Raw genomic sequence first — 21,739 nt, 5'->3', positions numbered from 1 at the left:
ATGGCAAACTAATTTTTTCTTTTCTTTTTGAGTTTACCCAACCAATTTTCTACCAGAAGATTGGATTGATATAAGCAGTAGCCTTGGAGCCAAATCCTATCCAACTTTCCAGCGCTGATGCAGCCATGCTAATAGCCTGCATCTTGTGGCAGGGCTACACTCACAGAAGCTTCCTCAAGGTAATGAAGCATTTGTTCACTTTTCTTAGGGCTGCATTGTGGCTGCATCAATACTGGAAATTTGGATAGGATTGGATCCTTGGTCTCCTGTTGTAAACACCTGATCTTGAAAGTAAGACCTATTGAAATCAATGGGACAACTTCTGAGTAAGGGGGTTTAGGATTGCGTTATTTGTTATGATCTGTGTGGCTAAAGAAAAGAGTAATGTAGAATTAAAATCCTATGTCAAGGTTTCTCCTTTTATTTAAAAGAGCCAAGTGTTATATTGCTTGATTTACGAGTACCTGTATTTGTTGAAAAATAATGCTAGGCTTTTGTTGATTCATGCCTATTTTCTCCATTTTTCTAGGTATATCCCGAGAAGACTTTCTAAATCTCATGAGTACAAAGAAGGCTGCACATTTATATCATTGTGAAGCCAGGCAGCTATTTACTGCTTTTGACAGGCAATGTAAGTTGGATTGGAGAGGAGACATTCTGGGGGGAGGACGGGAAGAGGGCAGGAAGGAGGCATTCTGGGGGGGAGGGAGCGGGGCAGGAAGTGGACAGGACCGGTGGAGCTCAGCTCCGCTGGATCCTGAGCTCCATATCAGGCTGTGTGAGCTGACATGGAGCTCTTTGATTCTGTGGCAGCTCTGGAGCTGCCGTAGAATCAAGTAGCCCCATTGCAGGGTTACTTCCTTTACTTGGGGGAAGGGGATGAAAGTCATAAGAAGAGCCCTGCTGGATCAGGCCAAAGGTCCATCTAGTGCAGCTTTCTGTATCTCACAGTGGCCCACCAAATGCCGCAGGGAGCACACAAGACAACAGACACAACCTGTGTCCCGGTGCCCTCCCCTGCATCTGGCAATCGGAGGCAGCCTACCTCTAAAACCAAGAATTTGCACATACCTACTATGACTTGTAACCCGTAATGAACTTTTACTTCAGAAATTTGTCCAATCCCCTCTTAAAGGCATCCAGGCAAGATGCCATCACTACTTCCTGTGGCAAAGAGTTCCACAAACTAATTACACGCCTTCTCCTTAGGAGGTTGCAGCGGCTGCCTGGGGCATGCTGGATGCCATGGAAGCCATTTTTGGCACTGTGGCAGCCCTGTGCTCCAGGCAGCTGAGGATTGGGCTGTAAATTCTTGATGGACAACAAATAATTCTTCAAAGGCTGCATCTCTAAACATGCTTACTAGGGAGTATCCCCAGTGAACACAGTGGGATTTACTGTAAATATGCGTAGGATTATGCTGTACATACTTAATTTTATTTCAGAATACATTTTTGGTTGGTTTTTTTTTCCCACTTGCTAAACAAGGTAAAGGGTTTTTATCCTTGGAAGATTTCAAAAAAGCCTTCAGTGTTGTTGCACCAAAGTTACCAGAGAGGATCATAGTTGAAGCATTCAGGTAAGGCAATTTGGTTATGTTTTCAACATGTAGGTGAGAGTCAATCCAATCCACTTTAGGCATTGTGCCTGTATGCTGAGGGATCCCAGTAAAGCATAATAGATCCCTCTTTCCCTCCTCAACTCTCACAACTCATGGATTATACTTAGTGCACTAGGCTGTTATAGAAAATGGGAGATCTGTTTATATCTTCCATATCAGTATCCAGCCCACCCCACTCAGTTAACATTTTTGCCTGGCCCGCAGGTGTACACATTTGGTCCCTGTTGCGTATATGCAATGTTGGGCAGAAATGGCTTAATGGACATGAGAAATTGCATTCTGTGACTGAGTTGATGGGAAAAACTGGATATGGATATGGGATGCCGCCGCTTGTGGCAGCAAAATGGCTGCCGACAGAGCTTTGTATACTCCTTTGGCAGCCATGTTACGACAGCAGAAGGCTGAATAGGAGTGGGCTGTTAGTCTCCAGTCCTATGTACATGTACTAAAAAATCCCATTGAACTCAGAAGGACCAATGTCTGAGTAAACCTATGTAATTTTGCACTATTAATGACTATTGTAAGTGTTGATTACCTTTGCCTCTCCTAAATTCCCTGGTCTTGTCACTTTGGTCTTCTCTGACCATCCCTCTCCCCTCTTATTGAATGCTTAGCCTGTGCTTGCTAAGCCTTTTTAGTTTTTTCAGAGCTCACCAACCTTGCTCAGTGAAGGACCCCATGCCTGAGTGGAATGGTCCTTCATGGAGGGAGCTCCTAATACCAAAAACACTAGTGGAAGACTACCCAAAGTTTTGACAGAGAAAACTCCCAAAGATATCATTAGTAAAGAAATTCTCTTGACTGCAGTGCTGAACACATTAGGGACATATTAGCCATTTGCTGTACTTGCACAATAAAAATGAGAAGCAGCTGTTGAAGTGAGAATACAGGGTGTTGTACCAGTTAGGAGAGTGTGTATCTGTGTATACGTATATACTGTACACTCACATGTGAAAACATTGTGTTCAGGCAATTGTATGCATTCATTTTATGCTACTTATCCTTAACATGTTCCCTGAAATAGCAATGTTTGTTTAAACAGCTTTCACTCCCATTGGAAAATCTTTAATTTTTTTATGATCATTATATACTTTAGAGATAATATAGTGCAAAAGTTTTATCAAGCTGCATATTAATCTTTATATAGCATGTGGAACACAGAAATAAATTGACAATAGATCTGTTGAGCCATTTGGTGGTGCTAAACAGCCTTTTAAAGGAAAGTAATGAAGAAAGGATAAAGATAATTCCAAACTCGAGTATGTGTATTGAGTACTGTTCCATAGAAGTCATCATCTTATTTATCTGGTGTGAAGTTGCTTTTTTGAAATAAATTTTAAAACATTTCATATTAATAAATACCTGTAATATCTATATATCATGTGAGCCTTCTGCATTATTGCATTGTTGAGCTAACAATTTGACCTGGTCTATAGGAGATAGGTAGTATAGGAGGAATATGATGTATATTCATCCTATTACCCTAGTCTGTAATATGCACTAGCTGTTTCTACGAAAGTGATGTGACTCTTTTCAGCTTCCCCCTAAGGCCCCAATCATATCCATACTTGCCTGGGAGTTGGCCTCACTGGCTGTAATGGGACTTACCTCTGAGTAGACATGCATTGGATTGGTTCTAACACAGTTAGCCAAGCCTAGCAACCCCCAAGTATACTTGGGAGCCAGGTGGCCACATGTCTGTCTGTCTGTCTGTCTGTCTTTTCATTAATTCAATTTTTACCTTTTTTCCCCAGGAAGATCACTCAGGGCTGTTAACAAACAATTAAAGTACATAAACTATAAAATACAAATAAAACTTTAAACTGTTAAATATACATGAAAAGCCGGACTGTGGCAAGCAGCAGCAATAAAAAACCAAGAATCAAAAAATTAAATTACTAAAAGCAGCCATCCTGCCCTCTTACAATGCTCCAAAGGCTTTTCACAATAAAAGTGTCTTAAGGCCTTGCTAGAAGGTTAACAATGAGGAAACTGTTCTTAACTCAAAGGGGAGGGAACACGGTACAGTTGCTAACACCGAGAAGGCCCTTTCTGGCTGCCATCCCCCTACCCTCTCTTAATGGCAGCACAATTAAAAGGGGCCTCTCCATTGACCAAAGGGAAAGGATGGAATTATATGGAAGAAGGCGGTCTTTTAAATATGCTGTTCTGAAGTTGTAAAGGGCTTTAAAGGTCAAAACCAGCACCTTGAAGAATTGGGCCTGGGAAAGAACTGACAGCTTGTGCAGCTGCTGAAGCAGTAGTCCGACAGAGTCAAACCACCAGCCTTCAGTAACCACACAAGCCTCTGCATTCTGTACTAACTGCATCTGGACTGTCTTCAAGGGCAGCCCCACATAGAGGTCATCATAATAATCTGATCTTGATGTCACCATGGCCAGATTGGACTGAGATAGGTGTGGCAAAGACACTCCTGGCCACAGCTGACACCTAGCCATCCAGGAGCAACTGTGCATCTCGGATAACCCCTAAACTGTGACCCTGCTTTTTCAGGGGGAGCGCAACCCCATTCAGACCAGGACAATATTATTATTATACTTTTATATACTGCTTTTCTCACTGACTCTCGCAGTGAGTGAGGGCACAATCCTATCCAACTTTCCAGCACCAGTGCAGCTGCAATGCAGCCCCAAGGTAAGGGAATAAATGTTCCCATACCTTGAGGAGGCCTCTGTGACTGCTTCTCCATCACAGGATGCAGCCCACATCCCATTGCACCAGCACTGGAAAATTGGATAGGATTGGGCCCTAAGAGTCTTACAGATCCAAGGCAGTTCCCAGAAGCAGACCATCACCAAACCCCATTGTACAAATGAAGTTTTTACAGTTAAGGTTCTGTGAGAAGTTCACTTCCGTATATTTTCCCTCACAGCATGGTCATCATTCTTTTTGTTGCACACATGCCTTCTGAGCTTCCGGCAGGAGCAGCTTCAAATCAGCCAGGTTCAAATTCAAATTCATTCAAATGAATGAATCAGCCAGGTTCAAATTCATTCAAATTCATTCTTGGCTGCTGATCTCTAAGTTCTTCCACCTTGTGGCAGCTTATCACAGAAACTCCTTTACCTCTCATGATCACAAGGACTCCTCACAGGGAGTCCTTGCAGGGACTCCCACATTGGCCTCCAGAGGCCAGCTCATGTCTGTGCACCTGTAGTGTCTTATTAATGTATGGAAACTTTCAGCAGTGTTTTTGTCCCTGATTGTATTGGAATTGCGGAAGATATTACCGAGGAGATAGGGTGTGGTGTCCACAGTGCCCCTTGCTCTGAGTAAATGCAGGATTAAAGCCCAGGTGGTAGCTGGAGGTGTGCTGCACAGCTGCAGCCACTAGAGCATAAGGAGATCCCTCAGGTATATAGGGAGCACCTGAGGCAGAAAGGTTTTGGTGGGTTTTGAAGGAGTGCAGGTTGGAGAGGAGACTGACTGACTTGGTTTATGGAATTGGGAATCAGACTGTGGATTGTGACTGGACTTTGGCTTTGGACTTTGATTTGGATACCCTGATGGATTGGACTGACCTACCTGGAACCTGACTTTGGACAGTAACTTGGCTTATTGGCAACTCTGTTTGATTGGACTGGTTTACAAGGCCCAGTGGATTGGGATTTGGCAAAACACTGATCACAGGGACTCCTCATGACTCTGACCTCTCACAACAGTTTTATCTGCTGCTTCAGTCTATTCTCCAAGGCACAACCTAAGTTACTGCCATTTAGCTTTTTCAGGCAGAGCAACAGTTTGACCTCCAGACCACAACTCCTGCCTGTGCAACTACTGCCAGCATTTCCCTATACCTTCCTGGATTTATAACTGATCAGAATAATAAAAAAATAACATGGCCAAAAGCAGAGCTACACTGTAGTAATCGCAGAACATCTGGGTTTTGGGATATTCATCTTCCAGGTATGGTTGAGATTTGCTGGGACTTGGCTGCCTATGCTGGCCTTATAGGGCACTATGAGAAAAGAGAAGCAAAAGGTTGATTGTTTCATCCCAGCAGCTCTTTTGGGAACTAATTACAGCCCTACTTACAATCCTAACCTGCCCTGGAGCAGGCAGGCCAGTGAGCCTACCCTGCATCCAAGGCAGGATTGGGGCTGAAAGTGGCTCAGCCTGGAGCATGGGGAATTGCTTCCCCTTACCTCGGGTAAGACTGCAGCAGACCCAATGGTGCTACTTAGATCTGAGGTGGCACAGATCTGAGCAGCCCAGAGCTGCCCTGGGCTGCCCAGGCCCCAATCCCTGCTTCCCCACCACCCACCCAAAGGCCCACCCCCCTCTTACCCACCTCCCACCCTGAAATGCCCCCCTCCTGCCCTCCCCTTGCCCCCACTATGACCCTGTGCTGGCTGATATTGGCCAGTGCTGGCTTACCTGTTGTCCCGGCCAAGCGGGTCCCACGTTGGCCTCCAGAGGCCAGCTCATATCTGTGCACCTGTAGTGTCTTATTAATGTATGGAAACTTTCAGCAGTGTTTTTGTAGCGCAGCGTTCTCCAACATATTAAATCTCTTAGCACAGATTTAAACTGATGTAGCAGGTCAAGTAAAATGATTTGGTGATAAATCACTATATTCCAGCAGAATATCTTGCATTTCATGTCATCATTCAAAATGGGCATCCTCTCTGCAAGGTAGTGCTCAAGCTGTTGCCAGAAGATGTTCCAGGAAAAGCTTTCAGATTTTGTTGTGAAATGCTGGTGTGTGTGTTATAAGTGTGTACCTGTGGAAACATTTTCCTGAACAGAGAAAAAAGAATTATTTCTTCCTTTTGCCTTTTCTCACCTCTCATCCACACTTTCTCACCCTGATTCAAATGCTCATAATAATAAGCAAATTTATACATAGAAGTAGATGTTCTGCACACATATCAGCTGTGGGTGGGAATTAGATGATCATCCATGTTTTGATGTTTTCTATTGCTGTTGCATTGTTTCAGTGGAATGTGCAGATCTGAATAATAATCTCCATTTGGTGGATGCATTGGAAACAGCAAGTGCAGTCAGCGGTGCATCTAATTTATGTCTCTAGTTTGTGGGCCAGCTGCACAGAAGCCCATGTGCGTGGCTCTCCTTAGCTGAAACAAGGCACCTGCCTCAGTAGAGTAGGCTTTGGGCACAGCCATTGTATTGTTTATCTGGTGCCATCAGTGTGCATGATACTGTACCCAGGACAAATGCCTCCCCTGAAAAGTTTACAATCTAAAACTTGACACTGGGGAGAAAATAAAGGAAGGGAGGAAAATGGGGGCAACAGGAGAAGAAGAGGAAATTTTTTCAATTATGAGTATTTAGGCCAGTGCTTCCCAAAGTCTGTTAGCTTGCAACGTCCAACCTCACTGTAGAGGCAGTGCATGGCTCTTAGAAGTGACTGGTGATGACATAATCACCAGTTACATCTGGGTTTGGAAACATGAGAGACCTACAAATGCAGGCAGGAAGCTCAGGGCAGACGAGAGGCTCTTCTGAGCACATGAAAACCATGTGCAGGACCTCTACCCATTGCACCAAGCATCTTGTGTGGTTTTGCTGCTGGCAGGCTGGCTGTGATGCCCCAGTGAGTGCCTTGTGATGCCCCAGGGTGTTGCAACATACTATATGGGAACCCCTGACTTAGGCTTACAGCCCAATCCCTAACCACCTTTCCAGCGCCAGTGTAACTGCAGCGCAGCCCCGAGGTAAGAGAACAGTTGTTCTCTTACCTTAAGGAGGCCTCCATGACTGCTGAATGGTTGGTTGGCAACCTTCAGTCTCGAAAGACTATGGTATAAGCCTACAGCACCCAGTACTCCCAGGTGGTCTCCCATCCAAGTACTAACCAAGCCTGACCCTGCTTAGCTTCCAAGATCATGAGCATGACTGCTGAACCACCACAGAAAGTAGCACATGCCTCATTAGCACAGTTGCATCAGTGCTGGAAAGTTGATTAGGATTGGGCTGTTGTTATGCTTGGGTAAGGGAGCATGGGGATTGTGCCAAAAGCATCACAGAAAAAATGTTGCCTTTGCTACATTGCAAGGGGCTGTAGTGGGTTCCCCTGAACTCACCTCCGTATACAGCTGCCACCACTACTATTCTGCTCAAGCCAAGAAGTGCAAAGCTAGTTCCTTCTCACAGTTCTTTGAATGGTGACATAGCACTCCCCCTTTCACTGTAAAAGCTTCCTATAAAACGCAATTGGACTAGCATCCGCCAAGCCCAGTTCTTTCCCCCATTTCAAGCCCTAACCCAAAAAGTAGCAAGTTGACCAGCTTGAGGGCTCATGCTTGCAGGCTGCTCTCATGCTGTTGATATAAGAACTTTCTTCGTTGAAAAGCGGCATATAAATATAAATGCTGTTAATAATAAGATGGCTTGCAGCCTCTGCTGGTTTATATGTATGTGTTTTGTTCTAAAACAAAGCACACATTTGCTATATCTTTTGGGATCCAATTTATAGGAATATACCTTCCTTTCCAGCGCAACTGCTTGCAGAAGATCCATTCAATAATAATGGAGTGATTTAGTTCAGTGACCACATGATGGCATTAGAAATGTCATTGCTGTCAAGAAAATATCAACTTTAGCGTAATATTTTTGTTAGAGAAAGGTTTACATGCAGAAATTATTCAAATGTCCAGTCAATAATATTTGGTTTGTCTCTGCTTTGTTAGCTCACTTCTGTAATTAATAACAGGGTGACACAAATGTTAGTGGCAAGCTTAAGGGGGGTTATTCTATGGGCCTTGAGAATATAGTACAGGTGTGCGCTGCTTAACAACCGGTCGCTTAATGATGGACCACATATATGACAGTGGTCAAAGCGCAATAAAGATGTTTTTAATGAGGCAATCACATCTTCAATAGCCTATGGCAGTGTGTCTGTTTACACAACAGAGAGGCTCTTAATGCAAAGAAGAGGCAATCTATTTCCAGTAGCCAGCTAGCATTTGGCAGGGAGTGTCTGTTTACACAACAAAGGCAATAGATTGGATGGAGTGTTCACTTAATGACCTAATTGCATAACAACGGGGATTGGAGAATGTATCCCCTTCATTAAGTGACACACAGTTGTACTTAGATTGCCTCAGTCTAGCAAATAATACAGCAGAAGCAAGTTTCTGCAGGTTGGTTTTTCTCTACTTTGTTTCCCAAAGCATGTTGGATACAAAGTAAAGAGACTGCATTAAGTAGTGGGATAACTCTTATGGGGTAAGGCATAGGCTCCATAAGAACCTCAGGGTAATTGGGGGCTGCTGTGTATGGCACTGATCAGCAGCAGGTGCAACAGCAATGCCTGCAGTGCAGGCCATTGCTGTTTCTTCCCTTCTCTGGATCAGGATATGTGAGATGACATTCAACAGAAGCAGATAGTATATCCTCTTGTGGTTTGCATTTTATGCTGATTTACACATTGATGAATAGGATCACACACTAGAGAGGCACAGTAACGCCTGTGTATTTTTGTTTGATCCATTTTTATTCATTCCAAAACGCCTGCATAGTTTCTTTCCTATAATTATTCGGGTAACACGAAAATAACCAGGTTTTGTTGTAGATGTCTTCAGTTGAGATCTTGTGCTCTTTATGAAATTTTGATTTAGACATGGACCGTGGAGCAGAGTGAATATAAAACATTCATCTTCCCATGGCTTGTTGCCATGGAAACATAGTACACAGTGCAATGTCATTCCAGTTCTGGTGATGTCTGCAGTACTTTTTTCTTTGTTATCTTCCTTTCTTAAGCCACTGGGTTGCAGCCTTCCCATTTAAGAATGAGCATGCGCCCGCACGTATGTGTCATGTAATCTGTGTAGAGCAGCCCGTCGTGTTTAATGCATCTGCCAGTGTGCTTTTTTTAGTTGTGTTCCTAATCTTTGGTTGAGTCTGTTTTGTGAAAAAGTTGACCATTCTTACCATTTTAATTTTATAGAATGAGATGCAAAATATGTCTTGTTAGCTGGACATGTCTCCCATAAAACATGTGCTCTTGTATCACATTCTGGGATGAGCCCCTGCTGGACATTAGTTTACATTAGGTGATAAAAATTCAGGGAAAGTAATTTTTCTCTCTTCTCCTGCAATCTTCTGTATCCTTCCTTGGGGTACATTATCCATCTGCTGCAGTTGTATTCACTAAGAAATTACCAAGTACCAATTCAGATATAGGAAATGTTTAATAGGGTCATGGGAAAATAATATATAGCAGTGAGAAAAATGATATATTTCAACTTACTGAATGTTAATTGCCTCATATTCTCGATGTATGCTGTTTCTTACTTTGACTGCCAGCTAAACAATCTTTTCCTGCTGTCCAATTCCCGTATTCATCCCACATTCCAGTTGTCTCATTTACAACCCCCTTGTGCTCCCCACCTCTGCAAGCTTCGTGTTTAGCCCTACTCCCCAGACTCTCACTTTCTCTCCTGTTGCCTGACACAAACACAGTTTGCTGCAGAGCAGATGGCACTCACTGGTTAGGAATCATGTGGAGTTCAGGGCTGAATTTAGACGATCACCAGGGCTCCCTGCGAGGCTGGAGGAAGTGGTTGTGGGAATGGAGTAGGATATTTATTTTAAAATACTTGTTCCCCTCCCTTTTCTGTTTAAAAGAAACAAGCAAAGTAGTTTCCAGAAAATCAAAATAGACATAAGACAATCTTAACAATTAAAACTAACAGGAGAAAAATGCAACAGACGAAAACTAGCCCTCTGCAAATAATAAGCTTTAACATTCCACTCGAAGACCAGGCATTAGGACACTGATGAGAAGTAGTTCCAGTGCCTGGGTGAGATGGCCAAGAAGGTCATGTCCCACATACCAACCTATCTGACTTTCTTCTGAAGGCAGGGATATGCAGAGCAGGGCCTCATCTGAGAGCCTAAAAGGGTGAGCAGGCTTATATTTAAGATGGGTGGTATTTTAAAAAGTAGTTTCATTTAAACTAATGGTTGTATATCCTGTGTTGTGCTTTTATATAGGAAACAGACTACGTTCCTTACATTTTTCCACTTTGTTCCAATTTGTTTCTAAAGTATGATCTTATTTTCTTTTTTCAGTGACCTGTCTGGCTATCTTCAAATAAGGCCAAAATCCTATATTAACCCAGCCATGCATCAGAATACGTTACTGCACTAAAATCAATCATCAGGATGGTTTTGACTACACAAGCTTATAATAATCTTATATAACTATGACTTCCTACTTTCTTTTTTGCTTTGCCTCCCTGACCAGTGTATGGTCTTTATAGTAGGTATGGGCTGTCCTCCCCTTTGACTGAGGTTGCCATCCCAGGCACACCTTCCTGTGAGTAAGCCCCATTGAACATAGTGGTACTGACTTCTGAATAAACATGCATAGGATTATGCAATGAGCCTTGTTCAGTTGAAGATAAAACCTAAATTTAATAATAAGAAATGAATTAGTACTTTGGAAGGTTTTGCTTTTCAGTATGCCTCCTATCAAGCCCTTCCATAACTAATTTTCTTTGCAACCTATGAAATATTATCTATGTAATCTTAGGTTCCCTTACATAGAATTGTTATATGAAAATCAATGGAACTTATTTTAACACAAATGTGTTAAAGCATTAGAAGTATGTTAGAAATCTTATTTTTCCAACAACATCATTCATCTTCTTTCCTTTCTGTATTAACATGAACAGCATATTTGATTGTCAATAATGCAGAGGGGAATAAATCCAGTACGCCATAAGCTGTCTCTTCATGTAAAACTAAGTATTTTATTCTAGAATTATTGGAGATGCACATGTTCAGTTATTAATTTAGTGAATTTTTTTGGAAAGGGGGTGTGTAAACCTGTTGCCATGCTAGCATTTTGTGCTTTTGAGGTTTCTTTAGGTTTCTTTCTTTTTTGAAAAGGGGGTGTGTAAACCTGTTGCCATGCTAGCATTTTGTGCTTTTGAGGTTTCTCATCTTTCTGTAGAAGTTAGTATCTTCTAAGGCAGTGGTCTTCAACCATTTTCGTGCCATGACCCCAATAGATAAATAAAATATGAGACTGGGGACCCACTGTTGATCCCACCCCCTCCTGGGACCCAATCCTCCCGCCCCTCTCACTTGCACACTCCCTGCCCCCACAAGTCACAGTGGGGAAGGCTCTTTTTGAACTTAGCACAACCATTTTTGCTTGTCCAGATAATACATCCCCTTGACTTTTATATCAGTGCTGGACAAGCTACCACAGAGTAACATAGAATGGCATACAGCAGGTTGCAAAGTTGAACAGTGGAGCAAGGCACAGCAACAATCTTATATATGCAAATAGTGTGTAAATGCTTTCACATGTGGAATGTTGACCTGTATGCACCCATCTGCCTCTCCCATTCTGCACCATGCCACCTCAGCAGTATGACTTGGCATGATTGGTAGCCATTTTGGTTCCCCTAACTTGCCACGGCCCCACAAATGTGGCTTCATGACCCCACTGAGGTTACGATCCCAAGGCTCAGGGAATTGTTGATCTATTTCCTACAAAATAGGAAAATGTAACTCACAGCGCAATCCTGTTTGCTAGCGCCAGCATAGTAGCGCCTGTGCCAGCGCTAGTCATTGCAAAAGCTTTGTAAAAGAATTTTCGACAGCTTGTGTGTAAGCACCATCAGTGGGAAGGCCTGCGCCATCCCCCCAATGCTGTATCCTGATCTATGGCCACAAGCGAAGGTGAGTGCTGTGCAGAGTGGCATGGGGGGGGGGGAATGGAGCAGGGAGGGGTGTTTCTAGGTTGGAGAGGGCAGAATGGGGGTGGGACAGGTCTGGGGGGCAGGACTGGCAGAGAAGGCCACTGCTTTATCCTGTCTTCCCTCCCAGGCCTAGAAGCCCTACTCAAGGCTTCTTGATCTGAGTAGCCCCACTGAGTAGGCTGGGGCTTGACATGGGGTAAGGGGAGAAGTATCCCTTTACCCTGAGTAGACCTTCAGCCTCCTCCTTACCTGCATTGGATACAGTGGAGGCCATGTGGCCCTGCTGCACCAGCTTAGGGTAGGATTGGACTTTAAATCTATCATTTCACAGTTGACAGTTTGCTTGAGTCGTTGAATAAATACTTGACTGTGATTTTTCCTTCAGTTTTTTTTACTGTTAACTCTACAGCTTTTTACCCTTTTCTCATAATAGTTTGACTGTGTACCAGTCATTCTAAATACATCATAACTATAGAAAATTGCACTGTATGCTATGTTGAGATACACTGTTAAGTGGTAGCAAGTACAAATCAATATGTACAGTGATCTTTCACTGAGCTGTAAACAGAGATGTTTTGAGTGGTGGTTCTGGCTCTACTGATGATGATTTAATGGGAGTTAGCAAATGAAGTTACCAAAACTTCATACAGAGCTATTCAATCCGTATGCAGATATTGCAGCTTAGATCTATAATCATTCTTAAGTTAAATGTTATTTTTTAAGTTGCCCTTTTCCAACTGTTTGGAGATACTTAGTTCAAATGATATATCTCTGAAATTCCAATACAGTGATCCTCATTTGGATGCTAAATTCAAGTCACCCTAGTCAAAGGAGGGTCATGGATGTATTTTAACTAACAAGCACATAATTGGCCAATTTGTCCTTCTGCCCTTGCCTGTTTACTATTCAGTTTTCAAAGTGCTGATTTCACTGTCTAAAACAGTATACTTGTTTTGTACGTGTAATTTAGGAGTTCCTTTGTGCATCTCATCTTTTTCCCAGACTTGTACAGTTCTTTTTGAGATAGAGACGTTCCTGATTGGTGTTATTTTCAGGATGACAGTGTTCTCCAGAATTATACTTTTTTTCCTCATTGTATCAAACAGTTTCCAAATCCTTCTATCCAATGTAAAAGTGTGTGCTCTTTTCTAAACCTGATTAATTTGGAAAGGATTTCTTGAGGCCCAGGAGGGGGTTGGGGATGGTGGAGCAGGCCTACCATGCATCCTCACACCTGTCCCAGGCCTGTCACTGTTACACAGGATTACTTGGTTCTGCACCAATAGCTGATGCAGGTCTGAGTAGCCCCATTGAGCAGGCTGGTGTGCTACATGGGATAAGGAAACAAATGTTCCCTTGTCCCAAAGAGACCTCCCATCTGCTGTAATCAAACACTGGATACAGCCTGGGCCCAGCAGCCCCACTGCATCCGCATTGGATGGGATTGGGCTGTTAAGCTAGGCTGTAATTCAGTTTCATTCAATGGAAACAAAAACCTCTAGATATAGTGAAGTTTAGTGTTGTTTTTTAAATGACATGCTATGCCATTAGTGATTGGACAAAGTGGAAAGGGGACATATAGATACTCCACAGGAAAGAAAAGAATTGGAAGCATGGTAAATTTAAATGTGATAAGAACTTGAAGTAGAATGGTACACATGGGAAATAGAAAGTGTTCTGAGATAAATGAATGTATGTCTTAATGTTATGCATGTTGCTTAGCAACAAGCAGTAAAAATGTGGACTAATGAGTAAAAACTAATTCAAGGAAAAGAGACATATGTGTGGCTTAGTTTTGTAACCAAGTATTGGTGGGAGTGAAAGGCAGAGGTACAGAATAAAGAACAAGTTTTCAAAAAGCCAAAGGAAAATCTGAGAACTGATTCTTCTCTCTCTTCATTTTACATCATGTCACCTGGGGAAAAAAAGCATTGGCTTTCAAATAGTATATCAGTCATTTTAGGCAGTTGCATTTGGGTTAGTGGGCCATGGCTAATCTTGTTGGCAACCTTCTGCCTCGAAAGACTCTGGTATCGCGCTCTGAATGGTGGTTCTGGAACAGCGTCTAGTGTGGCTGAAAAGGCCGATTTGGGAGTGACAATCCCTTCCACACTGGGAGCAAGTGTAGTCTGTCCCTGGTCTGTCTCCCTGGCTATGGGCCTTCCTTCTTTGCCTCAGTCTGTTGGCCAAGTGTCTCTTCAAACTGGGAGAGGCCATGCTGCATAGCCTGCCTCCAAGCGGGATGCTCAGAGGCCAAAGTTTCCCAACTGTTGAGGTCCAATCCTAAGGCCTTCAGATCCCTCTAGCACAGTGGTTCCCAACCTTTAGGAGCTCAGGGACCACTAAGGCAAAATTTGGAGATGGTGGGGACCACATGCAACCCCCCCACCCTTGCACACAAAAAATACAATTAAATTTGTAATACATAAGAAGATTATTTAATAATTAATGTGATGGTTGTGCTTGCATTTGCTTCACTAGCTGTGAAAGTCTTGGGTTTACATGGAATACAAAATAATTCCCCCCGAACTCAGAGGTTTTCATACCCACCCAATTCAATCCAGTCTCTTTTCCCCCACACCAGACCACATTACGCATATCCCTTGCCTCTTTTAAGTATGGAAAAACACCTCAAAAAGGGAGAGGGTAAGCACAAGGGGATTATAGACAAGTCATGCAAGGTAGTTAAATGAGCCAACAAAAAGCTCATTTAGGACTTTTCTTCCTGAAACATGCAGCAGCCATTCTGAGATGTCGCTCTGAGCTGGTGCTTCTCCTTCAGGACCGACCTGCCTAAATTGTGTTGAACACTTTCCTAAGGACTCTGGACTCACAAGTGGGGGGAGTAGGGCCAGGGCTGTGTAACAAAAGGAACTGTGGAGGGACACATCCCTCCACAGTTCCTTTTGTTACACAGCCCTGGCCCTACTCCCCCCACTTGTCGGTCCTGAAGGAGAAGCACCAGCTCAGAGCGACATCTCAGAATGGCTGCTGCATGGTTCAGGAAGAAAAGTCCTTTTGGTGTGCACTGCAAGGTCTTTAGGGGGGGAAAAGCCTCTCTTCACTTCCTTTTCTAATTGCTGTCATGCGCTAGCTGTGGTCTACTTTGGTTGGAGCTAAGAGACTGTGAGCAAGCCTATAGGTAGGCTGCAGCCACAAAACAACAGCTGCTTACTCTGCCATTAGTGTAGCATTGGCATTACTCTGCCTACTCTGCCATCTCCTTACCCCAAGATGTGATGATGTTGTCTAGACTAGATGCCTTTAAAAGGGGTTTGGAGAAATTACTGGAGAAGTCCATCACAGCCACAGTGTGACTAACAGCCTCATTCTAGGCATGTCTACTCAGACGTAAGTCCCACTATAGTCAATGGGGCTTACTCCAAGGTAAGCATGCATAGGATTGCAATCTGAGGAGATAGGGGAACTGGCCAAGTGTGGGGTGGGGGAGGGCTCTCCATGGACAAAGTTGCTGCTGCGCTCTGAGGAGGAAAAGTCAGTGCTGTACTTGGCTATGGTGGTGCCTGTTCTGCAACTTCTGGGATTGCTTCTCCCCAGGTGGGCAGCTTGCAGTAAGACAGCAGAGATGCTGCCTGTTTCCCTCTCCAAAAGGGGTGCCAAAACCTGGTTGCCTGGATCCCTTGCTCCTCCCCTGGGCGTTAGAAGAGCACATCCAAGGGGGCCCAGTCCTGACAACTGGGGAGGGGGTACCAGGGATGGGGGTTGAGCATATTGTTTCTCCCCTCTCCTGCTGCCACACTGCCTCCAACTCCCTTCTTCTGTGTTCCCTGGCCAGCTGGAGTCCCGACTCTCAGGGAAATCACATCCAGAGAAACCCACTCCCAGGGAAACTCAGCCAGCCAGCAAGCAATGCCTTTGGGAGCCTGCTCCTTCTCCTCCTCCTTCTCATTACTCCCATTCCTCCCCCCCTCAGGCCCCCCTCCTCCTCCTCCTCTGGTCCCCCCTCCACCTGCAAAAGGGAGTTCCCAGGCTGGCTGGAGTCCTGATCTGACTCCTGAGAAACCAGGCTGCCAGGGCTTACTTGAAGGCACAGGGTCAAGGAATGGAGGCAGTAGGCTGGAGGCAGTGGGCGGCAGGGCACCTCTCCTCTGCATCCAGCTGAGCCATGAGGCTGCACAAACACTTGCACACCTTACAAGGTGCCTGCGCTTCACTTTTTTGCTTGTCTGGGCACTCACAGACAAGGAGGGGAGGGAGGTGGAGGGGGGAAGCAGGAGACGGAGAGGCTGTGCTCTAGAGGCTGTGCTCTGATCGGCTCTGATCAGCTGCTGGTGCTGCAGAGGCTTTTTTCCTGGAAGGGCATTTTTTTTCTTTTTTCATCAGAGACGTCATTGACCACCTGGGGGGGTGCTGCGGACCACCCATGGTCCGCAGACCACGGGTTGGGAACCCTAGCTGTAGCAGATATCCTTGTATCGCAGCTGTGGTCTACCTGTAGGGTGCTTTCCCTGCACGAGTTATCCGTAAAGGAGATCCTTTGGGATCTGGCCATCGTCCATTCTCACGACATGACCAAGCCAACACAGGTGTCTCTGTTTCAGCAGTGCATACATGCTAGGGATTCCAGCTCATTGCAGGACTGTGTTGTTTGGAACTTTGTCCTGCCAGGTTATACCAGGGATGTGTCGGAGGCAGCACATGTGGAAAGCATTCAGCTTCCTCTCCTGTCGTGTGCAAAGCGTTCATGACTCACTGCAGTGCAGAAGTGTACTCAAGACGCAAGCTCTGTAGACCTGGATCTTGGTATGGCCATGGCTAATACAAAACAGAAATTTATTTATTGGTTGATTTTTATATTCCACCTTTCTGCTCCAAATCTGTGTATGGTCATGAATGGAAAGATTGGAGATTTACAGTGCAGTCCTAACTTGCACTGGTACAGGCAGCCCTGTGGGCCTGCGCTGTATCCAGTGCAAGTTTGGGGCTGTCTGGGGTTCAGCCTGAAGCAAGGGGACAGCTGCAGCAACCCCAATGGGTCTACTAGGATCTGTGCCACCTAAGTCAGTGGTGCAAATCCAAGCAACCCAGGATTGTTCTGCGATTGGAGCTAGGATCTGGCATAACTGCTGTCCTGGCCCCACCTCCCAGTCCCTCCCCGCCCCCAGGAACAGCTGCAACCTGTCCTCCCCCACCCGAAACTGCTTCCTCCCACCCTCCCCATGCCCCCACAGATGTCCATGCCAGCTGAGTTCAGCTGGTGCGATCTCACCTCTTCCCAGGGCCCATGTTGGCATGGGGAGGCTGGCGCGCATCCGTGTGCTGGCCTATCTCTCCTCAGAGTGGCGTGAAAATGCTTTATGGCACTTTTGCGACAGTCGTCAGCTGGCGCAAGGGACTTGCACCAGCCAAAAGGAGGGTTGGGATTGCACCCTTAAAAATGTACATAAAATCTTTATTTTCTGTCTTCACAATACAATCCTATGCCTCTTTACTCAGAAGAAAGTCCTAGTGAATTATGAGACTTATTCCTAGGCATATGTGCATAGAACTGCAGCCTTAGAATTTCAATGTCTGCTAGGAGGATCCATTGATTTCCATGGATCAAGCAAATGTTTAAGAGCTAGCTATTCCTTTTGATGCTGCAGTTTCATGGTTATGGGATTATATTTTGCTTGAAATAAGGAACAACTGATCTAATTTCCACACATGACTGTGATGGACTTGGAAACCCTTTGAGGAATTCATTCAATTGCTCTCTATGATTGCCTCCCTTTTTTGTGAATACTGGAAACTGAAAGGAATAGCAATATCATAGTCTCCGTATTCCAGAATCCTTGTGTGCCAGGGAGGGTTGTTTTATAGCAAAAATTGGCATTAGTACCACTGAGCAGTTAAAATGAGTCAGCCTAAAATTAGGAAACATTCTCTTCTTTTTAACTGAAATGAGCATTGGATTCTACTGTTCTGACACATATAATTAAGTATGAAGAAATAGGCTTCAGTATGTTTTCTGATGCTCATTTTTCTATCCAGACGTTACATGAAGTGTTATATTTATGTGTTAATACTTGGAAAAAGAAATTGCTAACCCATGAGCTAACCCTGGAATGAAAGTAGCAATGTCTATGCCCCATGCCATTGTTTCTCAGTAATCTTTACAATAGTGTGACATACGACCAAATTAGAACTAACTTGCAATTGTGGGCACATGATTTAAGTAACTAGCCTGATGAAGAAGACACAAACCCTTTAGTATGTTCCACTGCTCCATTAACAGTGCAACTGCAAACTTTTTTCCTGAATTAGATAAATGTTTCTATCTGCTTTAGTGCAGCAATTCTTGTCTTGCTGTTCATAGGGCAAAGGAAACTGTGGGCGCAATCCTGAGGTGCCCTTGGGCTGGCGCAAGACCCTTGGGCTGGCCCAGGAGGGTGGCAAATGTGCCTCCTCATGGGTTGGTTAGGCTGGCGTGCAGAGGCTGAATTCACCTCTGCAGAGGCAGAGGAGGGACTGAGCCTTGCGTCGGCCAACGCAACACTCTGGGATGGGTGGGAAGGAGGCGGGAGGGAGACATTTCAGAGCGGGGGGAGGGTGGTGGGCGGCCCTGGGGGTGGGAGGGCTGAGAGGGGAGAGGGGCTGAGACTTGGCAGTTATGCCAGATCCCAACCCGGTTCCCCAAGCAGTGTGGAGGGGCTTCAGACCTCAGGAGGTGGTATAAGTCCAAGGAGACCCATAGGGGCTGCAGTGGCTTACCTTTGGCTGAGCCACTGTGGTACCCTATCTTATACTGGATACAGTGCAAGCCTCCTGGCTTGCCTGTCCTAGTGCAAGATAGGATTGAGTATTGTGTCCAGTCCTGGTCGCCATATTTCAAAAAGGACATAGTGGAAATGGAAAAGGCACAAAAGAGAGCGACTAAGATGATTACTGGGCTGGGGCACCTTCCTTATGAGGAAAGACTACGGCGTTTGGGCCTCTTCAGCCTAGAAAAGAGACGCCTGAGGGGGAACATGATTGAGACATACAAAATTATGCAGGGGAAGGATAAAGTGGATAGTGAGATGCTCTTTACACTCTCACATAACAGCAGAACCAGGGGACAGCCACTAAAATTGAGTGTTGGGAGGGTTAGGACAGACAAAAGAAAATGTTTCTTTGCTCAGCGTGTGGTTGGTCTGTGGAACTCCTTGTCACAGGATGTGGTGACAGCATCTGGCCTGGATGCCTTTAAAAGGGGATTGGACAAATTTCTGGAGGAAAAATCCATTACAAGTTACAAGCCATGATATGTATGTGCAACCTCCTGATTTTAGAAATGGGGTATGTCAGATGCAAGGGAGGGCACCAGGATGCAGGTCTCTTGTTATCTGGTGTGCTCCCTGGGGCATTTGGTGGGCCGGTGTGAGATACTGGAAGCTGGACTAGATGGGCCTATGGCCTGATCCAGTGGGGCTGGTCTTATGTTCTGTTTTCATTATATGAACATTTATATTCTGCCTTACAAACAGAAATTGAGTTCTGAGGTTCAGTAGGAAAATCTTCTAGTATTTCATACTGTAGAAGTAACTTTTTTATTTGTAAAGTTGCAAACAACACAGAGGGCAGAAAGTACTTTTTTCAGAGGAGTCTGTTATAGTTGCAACCCTTTGTCTGGTAAAGAGTTGTATGGAACCTTGGATGAGCAGGCACACAAAACAGCATACACCAGCAGAGTTCTTTGAATGCAGTGGTTATATTTCAGAGCAAGGGTTATCACAGGTAGAGTAATCAGTAAACAGTCCTAGTCAGCACGATGAGCAGTCAGTCCATAAACAACAAATCCAAATCAGTTTTCCAAGATACACAGTCAAAGTTCACTCCATGGTCAGTATCAACCTGTATATACTCACATCCAGCCTCCCAAGTTACTAGCAGCAGTTCAGTAGTCTCCTACTACACTCCTACTGCTGCACTGGAAGCTCAGCAGACCAAACATTAAGTAGTTGGAGTGGCCAATCAGTGTAGGCTAAGCCACACCCAGGGTGAGGCAGTCACAGGTGTTTGCTGATCCTGCTGACTCCAGCAATCTGCACCTGTTCCTGAACCACCTTGTTGGCTGTGTTTCTGCCTTATCCAGAACATAGACCTGACATAGTCCTGGACGGAAAATCAAAATTATGGGCAGGAATGGGGTGTGTGTGTGCTACCAACAGTGGTGTGGCTAAGGTATCTGGCACCTGCAGGCACAAAAATTATTTACATCCCCCATACAACAAAATTTGGAAGTAATTGCAGAGACGTGATGACACCCCCACCAGTTACTTCTGGGTTTCAGTGTGCTCGCAGTTGTGCACTGCTTGGAGCGGCTGATAACTTTTTCTGCTTTTTTGTCTTGAAAGGTGGGGGAGGGGCAAAAAAGCACAGGTCACCTAACAAATCAGTAACCAGCAACTCCTCCCCAGGCAGCAGCAGTGCCAGAGGGAATGTCAGAGGGGGTAGCAACCCCAGCCTTACTCTGCTGGTCCATGACCCGAAAGGGAGTTTGACCACCTTGGTCCTTGAGAGAATGAGCCGGGACTGGGAGCCCCCAAATCCGGGACCCACATGGGCCCCTGGGGTTACCACAGGAAAAGCAAGACCACAGGCCCGAGGGTTCCCAGCCAACTCTTCCCAACACAGGCCAGCGGATCGAGGTCCAAACACTGAGGTACGTGGGGCCCACGGAGGACATCTGGGCTGACCCTGAACACCAGTGCTGCAGGTGACCAACCTCTGGGGAACCCATATCCCAGGGCAGCAGGCACCAGCCAGGGAGCTCTGCCTGGAACCTTGAGGGGTTGGGAAGGGTCGGGGAATAATCCTAACGTGCGCCGATGGCACAAGTCTATGTAAGCCAAAAGGGCCTGTGACGTAACAGATCCCATGAATGTTAAACGTCTGACTCAAGTAAACCTCCTGTGTAAAGTGACCGTGTCTGTCTTCCGTCCTTCTCTCAGTCGATGACCACCGGTCACCAACAGGGTAAGCCCCCTGTGTTCGGTCACACACCAGGGGGCGTGGTCTTCGCCCGCTATGGACATTACACCCCCTTAACTACATCACTGGCTGCAAGTGCACATACTACCTGTGACCTGCTCCTTGTTGGACAGCAGATAGAAAAAGGACATTCTTGCCTTGTCTCTGTGAAGCAGAAAGCAAGAAAGCCAGGCCCGTGCTGGCTACCAGATACGGCAAGCCCAGCCAACGTTTGATATTTTAGTTAGATATGGGCAGGAGGTCTGGTCTAGAGGGTAGAGCCTCCATTTGCCTGAAGATTAACATCCACAAGGTCGCCAGTTCGAGGCCACCGGCACCGACCTTGAAGCAGCTGGCAAGCTGCAGCTGAGCTGTTCCATCTGCTCGGAGCGTGGGAGGATGGAGGCCAGAATGTTAAACCAGATCGGAGTGTAACATCTTGAATGTGGTGGTTCTTGAA

General features: G+C 45.2%; 1 protein-coding gene across 1 annotated transcript in view; it reads left to right on the top strand.

The window, feature by feature from the left end:
• The window catches only part of EFCAB11 (EF-hand calcium binding domain 11), a 52,183-nt gene that overhangs the window by 9,564 nt on the left and 20,880 nt on the right, over positions 1-21,739 (top strand). Inside the window, exons 4-5 of the mRNA XM_066612146.1 lie at positions 530-631; positions 1,489-1,579. Coding sequence (XP_066468243.1) covers positions 530-631; positions 1,489-1,579 — 193 coding nt within the window. The remainder of the gene's footprint in view (positions 1-529; positions 632-1,488; positions 1,580-21,739) is intronic.

The sequence above is a fragment of the Tiliqua scincoides genome, chromosome 1 (assembly GCF_035046505.1).
Source record: "Tiliqua scincoides isolate rTilSci1 chromosome 1, rTilSci1.hap2, whole genome shotgun sequence".
In the NCBI taxonomy this organism is placed as follows: domain Eukaryota; kingdom Metazoa; phylum Chordata; class Lepidosauria; order Squamata; family Scincidae; genus Tiliqua; species Tiliqua scincoides.
This window is presented reverse-complemented; position numbering and strand designations above follow the sequence as displayed.